Source organism: Solea solea, chromosome 4 (genome assembly GCF_958295425.1).
Source record: "Solea solea chromosome 4, fSolSol10.1, whole genome shotgun sequence".
Lineage (NCBI taxonomy): Eukaryota > Metazoa > Chordata > Actinopteri > Pleuronectiformes > Soleidae > Solea > Solea solea.
Window position 1 is genome coordinate 22,438,433 of NC_081137.1, and position 14,944 is coordinate 22,453,376.

At 41.9% G+C, this 14,944-nt stretch overlaps 1 protein-coding gene across 14 annotated transcripts in view; it reads right to left on the reverse strand.

The window, feature by feature from the left end:
- LOC131458146 (rap guanine nucleotide exchange factor 6-like) overlaps positions 1–14,944 on the reverse strand; it is a 103,779-nt gene that overhangs the window by 16,414 nt on the left and 72,421 nt on the right. For 7 of the 14 annotated variants that reach the window (XM_058626922.1, XM_058626923.1, XM_058626929.1 and 4 more), the window contains 10 exons: positions 12,823–12,981; positions 11,864–12,016; positions 10,701–10,865; positions 9,869–9,976; positions 9,574–9,777; positions 8,699–8,807; positions 8,376–8,619; positions 6,592–6,603; positions 4,761–4,918; positions 2,737–2,751 (listed from right to left, as the gene is read on the reverse strand). In XM_058626922.1, coding sequence (XP_058482905.1) covers positions 2,737–2,751; positions 4,761–4,918; positions 6,592–6,603; positions 8,376–8,619; positions 8,699–8,807; positions 9,574–9,777; positions 9,869–9,976; positions 10,701–10,865; positions 11,864–12,016; positions 12,823–12,981 — 1,327 coding nt within the window. The remainder of the gene's footprint in view (positions 1–2,736; positions 2,752–4,760; positions 4,919–6,591; positions 6,604–8,375; positions 8,620–8,698; positions 8,808–9,573; positions 9,778–9,868; positions 9,977–10,700; positions 10,866–11,863; positions 12,017–12,822; positions 12,982–14,944) is intronic. The other 7 variants (XM_058626924.1, XM_058626927.1, XM_058626917.1 and 4 more) reach the window with 3 other exon arrangements.

The window sequence follows — 14,944 nt, forward strand, 5'->3', positions numbered from 1 at the left end:
GTTTTATTAAGAGTGTCACAAACAGTAGGACATACATATGCAGAAAGCATCAAAAACAACTGGCATGCCTTGATCACTGACATTTAAGGGTCGTTCATCACATTAAACATGCACATTACAGTCTTCAAAAGGCACACACACACACACACACACACGTTAAAAACATGACAGACACCAGAAATTAACTTAATGTAACCTTTACTATTACTGAATGAAATAAAAACTACAAACCAAGAGTGATTTCAGTATTCAGAAATCAACACACACGTTTTCTTCAGAGCTAAATAATTGAATTAAGTGTATTATGTAACGTGCCACTTAAAAGCTCTGAATGCAAATATGAATAATTCATAAAAACAATAAAACGGCAAGCTCCCCGGCAATAAATAATTTCTCAGCGCACTATATCATTGTTTAATGGGGTTAAGATGACAATCAATGCGTGTGTGTGTGCGTGTGTCTATACATTATATGCATATGTGACCACAGTGATGGCCACAACGTGTGTTGTTAAATAGCAAAATGTTTCCCCTGAGTGACTTCACTGTGATCACTGTGTGGGACTGAGGACAAGCCCATTAGCCCCGAGCAGCTAAAGAGCTTTAGAACAATGACTTATGACCACTGCACGGTGTCAGAGGGAGAGAGGGAGAGAGGGAGAGAGGGAGAGAGGGAGAGAGGGAGTCTAACAGAGCAGATGAAGCCGTCACACAACTGCAATATGCGTGCGTGTTTGTTTTGTGCGTGGTTTGTTCAATCGTGCAGCAGCAGCACAACACACACACACACACACACACACACGGCTGAAGGCTGAGCCAAGAGCAACATGGTTGGAGTAAAATGCTCATAATCAATCACACCTGCTCGTTTAAGAGCAGCTCTGCAATGTCAGTGTGTGCGTGTTTGTAATTTGCTTTTAACGATCCGATGGGAAGACAAGGAGGAGAGAAGGAGAGATAAAAGTAGTGGACAAAGTTTGTTTTCGGACACTTACAGCTCTCCCCAGGAGTTAAAGAGAGAGATGTTTCAGGGTGAGAGGTCAAGGACAGGTGGAGAGGAGGTCAATGTTTGCTTTAAATGCTTTAGACTGGGACTAGCTTTCACATTAAGCACATACAGGATTAACATTACGTTTAGTTTCAGACATATCGGATGATTCATCATGTGCTGAATTATCTAGTGTAAAGCCATAGTTCTCAAACTGTGGTACATGTACCACTAATGGTACACAACCTTCCTCTATTGGTATTGGAGGAAAATCTGAAATACAGTTCTTCTGTATTTGATAGGAGTGGAGATGAGGAATTTCGACCGGCGTGCATTGGAAAATAAAACACATGACAAAAGAATTATAATATATTAAATAATAATAAAAACAAGAATCACCTTATCTCTCGTGCCATCTTCATCTAATTTCACTAGAGCAGTATGTGAAGTATAATTATGTGAGGAAGAGGAGGATGATGAGGGAGCAAATGGTCTTATTGGGGATAATTCTGCCTCCTGTGAGAAGTCTGTAGCTGCCTTTTGCTCGGCATATTTACGCCATTGTATTTTTAAACGATAATGGCGATGCTTCGAGAGCTCAGTATTTTCTCAGCTTGTTTGAGAACCACTGATCTAAATCATCTACAGTGACAGAGAATTCAAAATCACAATCACAAGTTACATCATGATGAGGGCAAGGACTTTTATACACAAGATTTTAATTAATTCTTTAGTCATTTATTAACTGATCTGAAATCAAGCACCGCAGCATCTTATCTACGTTACGTAAAGACCTTTTTTTTCCTCAGCTTTTCTATTGTGCAGTTAGTAGTTCCTGCAGCACAGTGGACGTGTTGATTCCATGCTTCAGACTTCAGACTGTGAGCTTGTTCCTGCAGCAGAGTTGTAAGTGTGCATCTTTCTGTGTATGCATTGCATTCCATGCTGTCGGTGCAACAGCAGCCGAGCTGCTCTTTGTTTATGTGCAGCGCGGTGGTGAGGGAAGGGAAGGGAAGGGAAGGGAAGGCTGAGTGGAAGCTTAATACTTTGTGTCTCATTAGCTGTGATTTGTGATTCAAGTGTGGAAAGCTCTCAGCTAAATAGCCGGGTTATCATATCCGGTTTAATCCTCAGGACAAGCCGCGACCTGACCCCCCCACACAGGAGTACAACTGCTGCCGACCGCCACCTGAGCACCAACATCCAATCAGGTTTCATTCACATTCACATGGGAGGATTTATCGATGGAACGGAGCCGAGGAGGATTTCTATACAGGGATGAAAACTATGCAGTCTTTTTTTTTTTTTTTTGCAAACACAGCAAACTACAGCGAACTACACGCTTCCAACAAGCCTCCGCCGCCTCTCGCTCTTTCCCAGTGTTTGCCAAAGCTCTCTCTAGTCACTCCATCACACAGTTGGAGGACATAAATCACAAGTGAAAGCATCCAGAGAGGAGAAGAGAAGGGCGGCTGCAAGTGCTCAGAGGAGAGTGCTACGGAGTAGTCGGAGGTTAATCGTCAGGGTTCCAATAAAATAAAAGCCAAGACTATTGAAGTTTTCATTGGGAGAAGAAAGTAAAAAATCACTGTGAAATCACACAATACGAAACACAAACACACACAAACGAAAGAAGTATAAACACAGTGCAAGGCCAAAACACAGAGCTCAAAGGATGCGGTTAAAAAAAACACACTCGAATCAATGAAGAACAATCAAACAGTGGCACTGAAAAGTATTTATACTCACAGTACAGTCCCAGGGCTTGGCAAGCAGATGAGAGGAAATATAAAACACAGTGAATATTGAGAGTAAGAGTGTGGGAGGTATACAAGAAGACAAGCGGTAAAGCTGGGGAACACCATGACAGAAGAGCAGAGGGAGGGAGGGAGGACCCGTGGAGTTCAGTTTTCTAATGCAGACTTAATCTGTCCCTGAGAAACGAGAGTGTGACTCATCAAATCGACTCGACACAAAAGCATCTGTTTAAAATCACTGTAGGAAAGAAAGAAAGAGAGAGCGAGAGAGAGAAAATGACTAGAATGTGGTCGAGGAGGGAAAAAAGAAATAATGACCGAGAGTTTGGCTTCGCTGCAGTGAGCCGACTTTTCCACTTTGCAAACATGACACAGAAAAGGCTTCAGTTCGGTTTGGAAGTCTCTGACTCGTCAGACGTATAACAAACTCTCACGTTATCGCACGAAGAAGGTGAATAAATCATGATTTGAATGACCTTAATAGAACATGAACTCAACCCAAGAGCAATTCATAAACAGAAGTGATGCATCAGAACTTAAAAATAATAAGAAAACAGCCCTGTTTGCTCATACATGCTTATGAGGACTCTCTGATGTAATTACAGGCGGCAGCGTTTGAACACCGTGTTCTATCTTTTACTATTTAAAAGTAATTGGAGGACAGAATAATAAAGGGAACTTGGCTGATTAATTAGGCCCCGGTTGTTTGTTTGTTAATATAACACCACTGCATGTGATGTATAGGTCCATAAACAAGGAAAGAAAGGCGGAGTCCTAAGAAAAATAGCTGTGCCATACTGTATGTGTGTGTGTGTCTCGATGACAAATGGCGGGTGGAATAAATCAGGACCATATTCACTCTCTCCCTCTCATTCACCTTTTCCACTTTCTCTCTTCTTGTTGTCCTCTAACACAATCTTTCAAGCCCAATTATTGCACACATGCACTCTTTTCTGACCCTCACAATTGTGTAGCACTTTGGAACAAAAAGTAAAAGACCACAGGGATAAACTTGCACTATCATGGAAGTCTGTTCACAGACCAAGCAAGCACATCTGGGTTGAGGGGCTTCTGCGATGCCTTGCCTTAGAAAAGCTTACAATATGTCATTAAAGAGAAATATAACACATATGTAAAGATTTGGGGCTCATTTATTTGTTTATTTGTAGCTTTGTAGTCTACGGTTCTTGTTTTGTTCACAGATCACAATACGAATTAAGGGAACACTTGTGGGGTGTGTGTGGATACAAGTGATGTCCACCTGTGCATGTACATGCTTGTAAAACATTTATTTTTTATTTTTAAACCATGATGAGAAACAGTCAGATATCAAACCAGCAATATACCACTAATATCTTCATATTTTGAATTTCTTATATTTTGAAGTGCCGTTTTACACTCATTGATGTGCCTATTGCTGTGTTCTGTGTTGTGTCTTTGTATTGTAACTAAAAAAAGACAATAAAAACATGAAGAAAGATTCCGGGGTCTGTGTGCTCTGTGTGACGAGTGTTTCTCGCCTATGAAACGTACAATTTCTTGCTTTAATTGAGTGCAAAAGAGTGTTTTGTGGAGTTTGCTGCATTTCTGAGAAGGGAGAGTGATAGTATGAGAGCATACAAACACTTGTTGTATGCCCTTTATTTGTCTATTTACTTGCACTTTTATATTCCAATGTTTGTCTTGTAGTCGTTATCCGCCTGCTTTTATTAACTATGACGTGCGCTGCTGCCTTTCATGGCCAGGTCACCCTTGTGAATGAGGTCTTGATCTCAATGGGGTCTTTTATCTGGTTAAATAAAGGTTAAATAATAAAAAAATCAGCTGTAAAGCACTTCGATGAGCATTTGCTTTGTTTGAAAACTGTATTTTCAGTTGTTTAATGCAGTTAATGTGATGTCGTGGGTGCTTTTTAGGATTTCAACTCTGCAAAAGTCAGTTCTTTCTAACATATTAGGTCAAAAAAAAGATTAACAAACAAACAACAAATGCATGCAGGAGGATTACTGATCTCACCTGCAGGGTTGGAGAAGTCGAGGACGCTGGTGGCCGGCTGCAGCAGGTCGGGGCTGCTGGACGACAGGTTGCCAGGGATGGGCATGATGGCCACACTGTGTCGACACTGCTTGGTGCCCACGATGCTGTCGTCTTGAGACTGACCCATGCCGCCGTCACTAAGGAGAAAATAAAGATCCATTAGATTTAATCCATTCTCTGAAATGAACTTTTAAGATTATTATTTTGCAGCAGTAGACATTTTTTTTCAAGGTATTCAAGTGAGCGTATGAGAAAAATCACGACTCATAAGCCCATAAAGAATCAAAAATCAGGAGAATACATCGAAATGTCTACTCTTGCAGAACAGCAACGTTATTATCAGTATCACGATATTGGTCTTCTTTTCATATGCAGCAGTGACACAGCTCCACAGGGCGGCTTCATGAATGAAACTGATAGGAAGCATTCACAGAAAAGAGACAAACACAACACAAGTCACAGATTACACTCACAGATACACACTCACGACACTGAAAACAGCAGATCACAGATGGAAAAAGAAGCAATGAGTCACGAGTATCTGAGCTCATTCAGATTTCCCTCACTGACTTTGTAGTTAGTATCCGTGTTGATTTTGTGAATAAAACTCTGTTTTTGCATTTTTGTACCTGGACCCTGAGCTTAAAGTCTTATATTAGAGGTCTCATCAGAATGACTGTGCCAACACGTGGTGGAAAACTACGGCAACTCTTTAGAGACCGACCTTCAGAGCGATAGTGAATGGCCCTTGTTCAAATGATTAATGTGGCTGTCCACAGATGAAAACCCTCTCTCTTACACCATTGTGGAAGCTGGAACAGGATTTCATCGAACAAATACTGCGTTCTTTTAGAACCATTTTAATCAAATCAAAAACTCAAATATAAACATAACAAAACAGGTAAAGGAAGCGAAATTATCTTTATTCAGAAGGTGAATGCTACAATTTAACTAATTTCTTGCAGTTAAACACACAGTATGTGATTTATCTTGGACAGGGGTCTCTCGATCAAATATCAAGAAGCAGCAAAGGATGGATAAAGCAGGTGACTACGATGAATCCTTAGAAATACAAATTTCCATGGGTTTTAAGTGTTTTGGAAAGTAGACAACACCACAAAATATATATCTATATCATTAGTCTCGTCATTTTAATATAGGAATGTTACATATTATATATTTAATATATAAATTATGGGGATATTAAGTCACAGTCTGTGTAGTGGAGTGTCGGAAACAGAAAGCCCATATCATCCAGCCCTAATTGCAGCCTCTGAGCCAGGTGCAGTAATTCAAGGCTTCAACCACTAACACAGCTGTCTGCTGCTGCTGCTGGAGCAAACTGTGTAATTGCTGTGATGGCAAAAATGTAGGAAAAAAATTGACCAAAAAACAGACGCTGGCAAGTGAAGAATAGAATAGGAAAAAGGATTGACGGATAATCTAAAGCGTAGAGTGGACACAACAATTAAAAGAGACAAACTAGATGTTTTATAAAGATGAGAGAAAGGTTTTTAGTAACTTTTAAACAATGGAAGTGCCGGCAAATCAAATAATCACAGCCAAAAAATAGTAATGTTAATTATAATTAATATTTATACATTAGAAATAACCTTCTAAAAGCCCTTTGTATTTACACAGTCTGACTATGACTGAGGAGCAGGAGGAACACATTTGAAGCTACAAAGTTGGTCCTCGTTCTATTCGTGTTGCAGATAAGAGGGTCAGTGTGTTGCGTGTGTTGTGAACAGATGGACGTTGAATATAGTCGTCGGGAGGAAGGCGAGTCGGTCACAGAAAAAGGTCTTACCCAAACAGGCCCCTGAAGCAGCGGGGAGACAAACAGGAGAGAGAAAAACATTGAAAAGAAAAAAAGAAACCAAACGACAAAAAAACAAAACACAGAAGCAAAAAAAGCTCGGCTGAAAATTCAGCGTCACACGTTTGCAACGACCCAAACAAGAGCAACCTCTCTAAGCACCAACATCCACTTCACAGAAAACTGCAGGATGACTGAGGGAAATAAAACAATGTCAGGAACTTTTTATTATAAATGTCAAATCGTCACAAGGAGCCACTTTTTGCTGCAACTGTCTTAAAGTCTCTTCTCTTAATAACCGTGGCAGATAAGTCTTTACAAACATGTAAATGAATGAAAATGACATCACACGACGTAGGAGTCGCCTTTTTTATATCGTCAACTCGCTAAATGGCACGGAAAGCGAGAGGCTAAGCTCTCCGTCTATTGCTTTGTAATCTGCACAAAGTAAATCACTCGGGTGAGTCAATATGGAGCGTGTTATAGTGGACGCACAGGGCCCCGACAGCTCCATTTGGCAGAAAAATGACTTGTTTATTGTCAGCGTGTCCTTGTCGTATAAAATCTTACGTCTAAAAGGGGAGCACAGTGTCAGCCAGGGTTTGTGTGGGGAAAAAGCACCTGAATCTTTAAATATTAAACAATATTATTTGTCTAATTTTACTGGGCAGATTTTGCTAGATTTGAAAAGTGAACAAAATGTACCTGTGTCCTCACACTGATACTGTCCTCTGTTCGGCCTGTATCACACACACACACACACACACACACCATTCTACAGCACTTCCTCTCCCCTCAAATCCTCCTTCTACAGACAAGGCTGAATCCCAATTGACCGAAATCAGCCGTCTCATCTCCGCTCCCTTTAATCAGCCATCAGTTCCTTTGAATCAAAGAGTGGATTTAATGGCGCCAACGAGCAAAAGAGAGAAAGCAATGAAAGCCCCTTGTTTGGTGGATAAATAGAAAGCGGTGGAGAGAGCTCGGATCAATGGCTCTGTGATAGCGGGCGTGTGCTCGCGCTGCATTATGAGACAGAACACAATCATTTCCCGTGCAAACGGTGTGGCATTGTGGACATAATGAGTGCAGCGCTGAAAGCTGATGGAGTGTAGATTGTAGGGAAAGCGTGGAGACATGGATATACATGCATGAAAGTGTGTGTGAGTTGGCTCAGTAATTGACAAGGTGAGAACAGCATCTTCTCTCTTCAGCGCCGACACAGTATGGAGTTTAATGAGGCCTGGAGAGGCATGAAATGATGACATGAAATCAGTATCAGCATGTGACGGGGGGGTTATGGATGATGACGATGATAAATCCTTCTAAATTTTTGGGATTTGACTGAAACTTAACAGGATAACGTCATCCAAATAATTTGAAAGCGCAGAAAGAAATGAAAGACTGCGTCACAGACAACCGGTGGTAAGGAAAGTTCAAAAGGAAATTGGATTTCTTTTTTCATTATGCTCCTGCAACCATATTGGAACACGGTGGTCCTGCATATTCATAGTTACATTCGGTGAAGCTGCAATGTGCTTCTTTTTATTTCTTCTGTGAGATAGAATAAGCAATTTTGTTTCTTTGGGATGCAAGAAGTGTAAATTTCACTGTAAATGGTCATCGCTTACTGCAGCAGAGAGAGAGCGGAGAGATCCGGTCCAATCCAACTTGCTTTAAAGCCGTTTTCATGACACACTATTCAATGTCTGGTTTAAGTCATATTGTACAAGTCGAGGTTTGCCAGTCGCTCATAATAACACGAATCCTCCTACCTGAACGGCTTTGGAGGCAGAATACTGAAGCGGGTCTTCTCCAGCATCTTCCTGATCTTGTTGCGTCCCCCTGACACGGTGTTGGCCTTCATCTTCCTGGTGCTCTTGTGGTCCGTGGAGAACTCCATGTCTCCAGGAAGGTCCGGGATGGAGAAGCGGTTGCCTTTTTTCTCCTGGATCTTGGGAATGTGAGGGCCGCCGTTCTTCTTCTCATGTATGATCCTGCTGAGGAGCTCTTTGAAGACTGCAGAGAGGGGGAAAAAAGGAGGCGGGTTGGCCTCATCGTCTGGAACGATGAGTACAAACATGCTGCGTTCACTCACCAAAGATGTTGGTTTTCACTGTGAGAGAGAGATGCGTGTTGGTTCTCAGGATGTCGACAGCTTTCGAGATAGAAATGTTTTCAAAGTTCTGACCGTTGATCTCCATGATCTGAAACAAGAACGATGTAATGATGTAACTTATTCTCCGCTGAAATCTGCAGTAAATCATTTGTAATCTGTGATCATCATGTACACACTCTGCAAAACAAAACCAACGTGTGTTTTCTCTCTACTCTTTAAATAACACAACAAAGCAATAATCAGACTATAATCCCTCCATTCTGAGATGTCACCAGCCAATCATAAAGCCAGCATAAGGCAATATAAATTAAGAAACACAGACACAGAAACAAATTAAGTTACAACGTCTGGTTGATATAGTGATAGTGTTTTTTTCTTTCTTTCCAGTATCTTGTAGATGAAGCAGGCCTCTTTTAAGGACCTCCCATTTCTGTATCTGGTTCCTTTTTCCATTTCCTAAATACTGTCTGTCTTGCTGTTGCAATTTCTTTTCTTTTTTTTAAAACAACAACAACCTTTAGTTAGTTCTCCAAAGGTCCACACAATGAGTTGTTTTTATTAGTGACCATTGAAGCATCAAAACACTGTATATTTGTCATCTGGCAGTGCCAACACCCCACACAAGACAATCCAGAACCAGAACCGGGACGTCCCTGTCGATCTTCAAGAAGATCTTGGAAACCCAGTTCTTCAAAGAGCATCTTCTGTCCTAGCACGCACCTTACCCACTACCCCCTCCCTTCGTCACACAACATTCATGTTTGAATCCAAAGCTCTTCTCATTCTAACCATATAATAGACAAACAAACATATCAAATGATAGTGTTTCACACAGTTGGGTTACGTTATCTCACCTGATCTCCCCGCTTGAGTCCGGCCTCCGCAGCTTTGCTCCCTTCCTCCACCGACTCCACAAAGACGCCGAAGCCTCTCTCGCTGCCACCCTGAACACTGAAGAAGAGTGCCGATTCCCGGGACGCCTTCTGCAGAGTGATCTGTCGCCACTTGGCCTTGGCGGCGCACGCTATGTTCAGCAGCCGCAAATGGCCCTTCATTTTCTGATGGGAAAACAACGATGGCATTTAAATCAGCTTCAGTGTCCTCATGTGGTAAAGCTGATGGGGAAAAGAGTCGGAAGTCTGAACTCACTGTTGTTTCGAGCTTCTTCTCAAAGTCCTCCAAGAACCGCGTCATGGCCGGGTCGCCCTCAAAGTCATTGAAGTGGTTGTTGACCCACAGCAGCACTATTCTGGTTACCTGTTACACACAATCACAGCGTATGAGAGTATGTGTTCAGTACAGGAAAGTGAAATAATGACTCCGAGGAAGCACAGAGGAAGATAAAATGATAACTAATCAATATTGACCCACAATAGTGAGAGGAAAAATCTATTTTTTTTAATATTCTTTAACTATTTCCCTGTTATATTCTGTTTTATATCTGACATTTTTTTGTTTCTCTAAAAATGTGTGCTGCTATCTTGACCAGGACTCCCTAGACGAAGAGATCTTGTATCTCAATGGGACCTTCCTGGCTAAATAAAGGATAAATAAATAATAAATAAAAGGTCAGTGCAGCATCACAGAGAGTCGATCAATGTCCTCTCTTGTCGCCTCTTTGTTTTTCTTTCTCTCTTTCCATGTTCGGTCACTTCCTCGGATTAGACGCGGGTTTAATCGAGCTGAATATTACGAGCCTGAATGACAGTCGACTAAATCTTAGATTAAAGCAGTTATGGACAATGGGGAGTGTCGGGGCGGGGACGAAAATCGCTGCAGAGTTTAGAGGAGTAAAGCTGAGTTGGCTGAACTTGCATCGATCTGCGTGTGTGACCTTCTCAACAACATGCATTTTCATTAACATGCGTGGACACAGGACATAAGGAGTGTTTGTGAGGCACATATGGCCCCATAAGGAGTAACAGCAGAAGTAAGGAAGTGTCCTCCCCTTTATTAGTTTAAAACACAGACACACACTGACCGTGTCCCGAAGAGTGTCCACCTGGAACCACTCCAGCAGCTTCTTGCCGACCTCCATGGGATTGGACACGAAGGTCCTGTAGGTGAGCAGGAAGTCTTCGATGTACGTGGGGTCAACCACGGACGGCTCCTCCACCAGGTGCATGATCAGACGCTCCGGGGTTCCCTAGGGTGTAAAAACACACACACACACACACACACACACACACACACACACACACACACTGTTAAGGATACAAAGACACAAAAACATATGTAGCACAAATGCACGTGGGAGAAGTGACACAAGGGCAAACATAATCTTACAAGTACACACACACACACACACACTGACTTGTATTACATTATGTCAACATTAATCAGAGAAGTGACAAGGATATAAAATATAGAATAAAGACGTGGTTATTGATCTGATGTGCAAGTCACCCATCAATAAAAGACAGACAAGTACACACACACATATTTCACAACCTTTCGTCGCAGTTAATCAGTTTAATCTTTAATCTTTAATCTTTAACTCTTGAACATATCGCAGACATACAGTTCTGTTTTCAGTGAAATTGTAAGTGTCACTAGATCAGAGGTTGTTTTTTTTTTGTTCCTTGAACAACTCGTTCAAGGAACAGAAACTAGAAAGACGTCCACTTTTGCCAGACACACACGAAAAGAACAAAGTTAAAAACAGAAGCGGAAAATGTTAACACTGGCGCGAATTGACTCATCTCCACTGGATGTTTGGAGCCAGCAGCCTTCCTCTGCGTGGCAGCCAAAAAAATCATTCAGGCCCATTATCTAATCAATACCTGGCCACCTCGAGAGGATCGGGAGGAGGAATCAAAGGGCCTTGGAGCGCACTGCATTGTAGTGTACAAGTAAACGCTCCGCTCGGGCAAACACGGATCGTGTGCCGCTATCTGACTATCACAAAAGAACCGAGAAGAGCTCTACTGATTGATTTTTTAGAAGACTGTGTAGGTGAACGCTTCGTCAATTCGTAGGGAAGTAGGAATCTAATCAATACAAGACATTTTAATGTACAGTAATGGAATCAAACTTCCAACTTCACCTTGGATATTAACCCCTTCCTTATGTCCTTTCACGTCTAATCTCTGTTAGAGGCTGAGCTCTGGATTAAACACTTGTCCAACTCCATAAACCACTGACCTTGATGACAATGTGTCCCTTCCTGGTGCCGCTGCGGTCGAGCTCGCGGTGCTCCTTCACCATCACGATCTCTCCCTCCTCCTCCACCTTGTGCATGTTCTTCTCCACATGGTTGAGGATGCGCCAGTAGTCCTCCTGGGCGATGCAGACGAACTGGTCGAGGACGACATGGGGACAGCGGGTGAACTTGTAGTAGAGCATGACGCTGCTCGGCACCACAGTCGGGTACTCGAACAACAGCACAGAGGAAACATGACGGCGGGCAGCGAGAGGCATGGGACGGAGTGATGGATGAAGAAACGCCGGGTTCAACGTCACTATCTCTCAGACGAATAAGCTTGAAAGTACCTATGTTGGTCCAAAAGCCTGTCAACTAGCCATTTTGTAGAAGCATCCTTTCACACAGTTTGGCACCGGAGCTAAACTAACTTCCTTATCTATCACACAGAAGAGAAAGCGCCAAGACATGACTTCTCACTCCCCGACGGCACTGTCACTCACTCACTTGCTCGCTGCACTTTCCTCGACTAAATCATCAGTTTCTGCATTTTGCTTGAATGAGCCCTACCTCCACAACTTCCTGTGTATCTAAAGACAGGAACTGGTGTGTGTGTGTGTGTGTGTGTGTGTGTGTGTGTGTGTGTGTGTGTGTGTGTGTGTGTGTGTGTGTGTTCGGGGGAACTGGGCAGTGTGACGAGAGAGACAGTGTCTCAAGAACATGCAATATCACATCTTCTCTATGCTTCCTGTAACAATACTGTAGTGTAGTAAACTCAAGCTAAGAAATATATTATTCTATGATGATAAACAAAATGCTTCTGGCTTAATTAATTCCCAAGACTCTGTATTTTAAATTTGAAGTCTTCTCTAAAAAGATGATATGACACCACACAACTTTAACTGAACATTTCAAGGTATGCACACAGTTATTGACGGGTTTTTTTGTTTTGTTTTTTTACCTGACAGTCGTCCCCCTTGGTGCGAACCTCTCCGTTCATGTACTGCTTCTCCAGCGACGGCGAGATCCCAAAACTGTTGCCCATGCACAGCATCTCCATTCTGCCCTCGGCACGGCTGATCTCGACGGCCCCGTTCAGAATAACATACCACAGGTCCAGCTGCAGACAGGTGAACGATGACCGTCAAAAACAGTCACAAGCACAGGATCACAGTAAACTACCAATATTAATGCTCAGTCCACAAAGGACTCACCAGTGGGGATAGCACACACAAGTAAGTGAGTAATTACAGTCATTTTAATGTTAACTATCCGGGCATTAGAATTATACAGCTGCTCAAGAATGACAGTTAAAACGCCTCTATTTGTCCTGACTGACATTTAGTGTATCGTGAGTATAATGTGTGTCGTGTGAGGTACGGCCGCGGCGCTGAAGAGCTATTGTGTCTCCAGGAGATGCTGGCAGGCGTAACATAATAAGCCATTCATCCAGCGTGTGTGTGTGAGTGGACAGAGGGAGGATGAATGAGCTCTCTGGGCCCACGTCCTTCCCTCATTTCAATATAACGGAGATTTTCCTCCTCATTGTCTTCTTCCTCTCTCTCTAATTGCTAATTTCCCGTCAGCCCACATCAGGAATAAAAAAACTTATTTTCACAGTTAGGAGGCGCCATCTTGTTGTATTTATTTATTTATTTATATATATATATATATATATATAAATGAAATGCTATTAAGTAAGGAAGGGTAGGGCAACAATTCATCTATATTTGAACACAAAAGTCAATATTCATAAAGTCTGCATGGAATTGTGACACTTTTTATTGTATGAATGTGTAATGAAAATGTAATGGATGTCTGCAAAGTTCCCTCTTTTTGTCGTTCTTTGTCCTCTAAAGCACTTCACCTCTCTTAACTTTTGTAAGTGCTGTAAACTTTAGACTTCCCTCACTCTCACTCACTCACTCACAAAAACTGATTCATGTTTCCACGGATCTTTACTGTGTGCATCTATCGTAGGATTCAAGGACCAATTTTGATTCAAACATGTCTTTTTAAGGACATTTAACAACTTAAAAAGCTATTTTTGAGGGTTTAGGGAAATGTTAAGTTAGGGGTTCAGATTATGCATTTAATTTGGATGGTTAGGGTAAAGTACGGTGGCCCTGAAGTGCAAAACACAGCAAAGGCCTATGGACTGCATTACGTCTATGAGTGTCCTCACTATGAATGTCAAACTGTATGTGTGTGTGTCCCTGTAAAGTCTGGATTCAGGACATTTTCTATGGTGGACTAAAGCCCTGTCCTAATGGCTCTGGTTTAAATTAGGATTAAGATGTTTATTGTCGTTAGGTTAAAATCAGAATTTGGCATTAACTGATTTGGGTTAGGGTGAGGAATAATGCTTTCGTTAGGCTGTCCAAAAGCAATGCAGTGTCCTAAAACGCAAATCTGTGTGTGGGTTTATCTCACTGATGGGAATTCTCATCCATCCAAGCTTGGCGTCTGGCAGCTCGCTGCCATTTATCACCCCGTCAGTTCTAATGCTCATACTGTGTGTGTGTAACCAAACAGCCATGACAGGAGAGGCGCCCGTTTCCCTCGGGCATGTAACTTCATTAATTAACTGTAGCAGCCTTAAGTGATTGGCAGAGCGTTCGCTCTTCACCGACTCTTCACTGACTCTGCATATACACACACACACACACACACACACACACACACGCGTCTGTCTGTGAGTGTGCAGATTAGAAGGTATGAATACATGTATGTACATATATCACAATGTGCAGTTTTGTGTCTTTTCCCCAGTTTAACTTATTCATACATATGCAAAATGTGCCAATACCAGCTGATAATGACACCACAGCATGTCTGTATCTGTGTGTGTGTGTGTTATTCAAAAGGTTACTTCACTGTTTTACAGATAAGGGAAAGGCATATCTAATAATTGTTAACTAATTATGTTAATTCTTAATGACCAAATTAGAATCAGCAGGCCAGCGCGCACATCGTGTTTCTGAATGAATGAATAAAACCATTAAGATGACAAGTCATTCTTAAGCCTCTGTGGCGTTGCCTTAATTTGGCAGATTTGATAAAAACAAAACCCATTTTTTAAA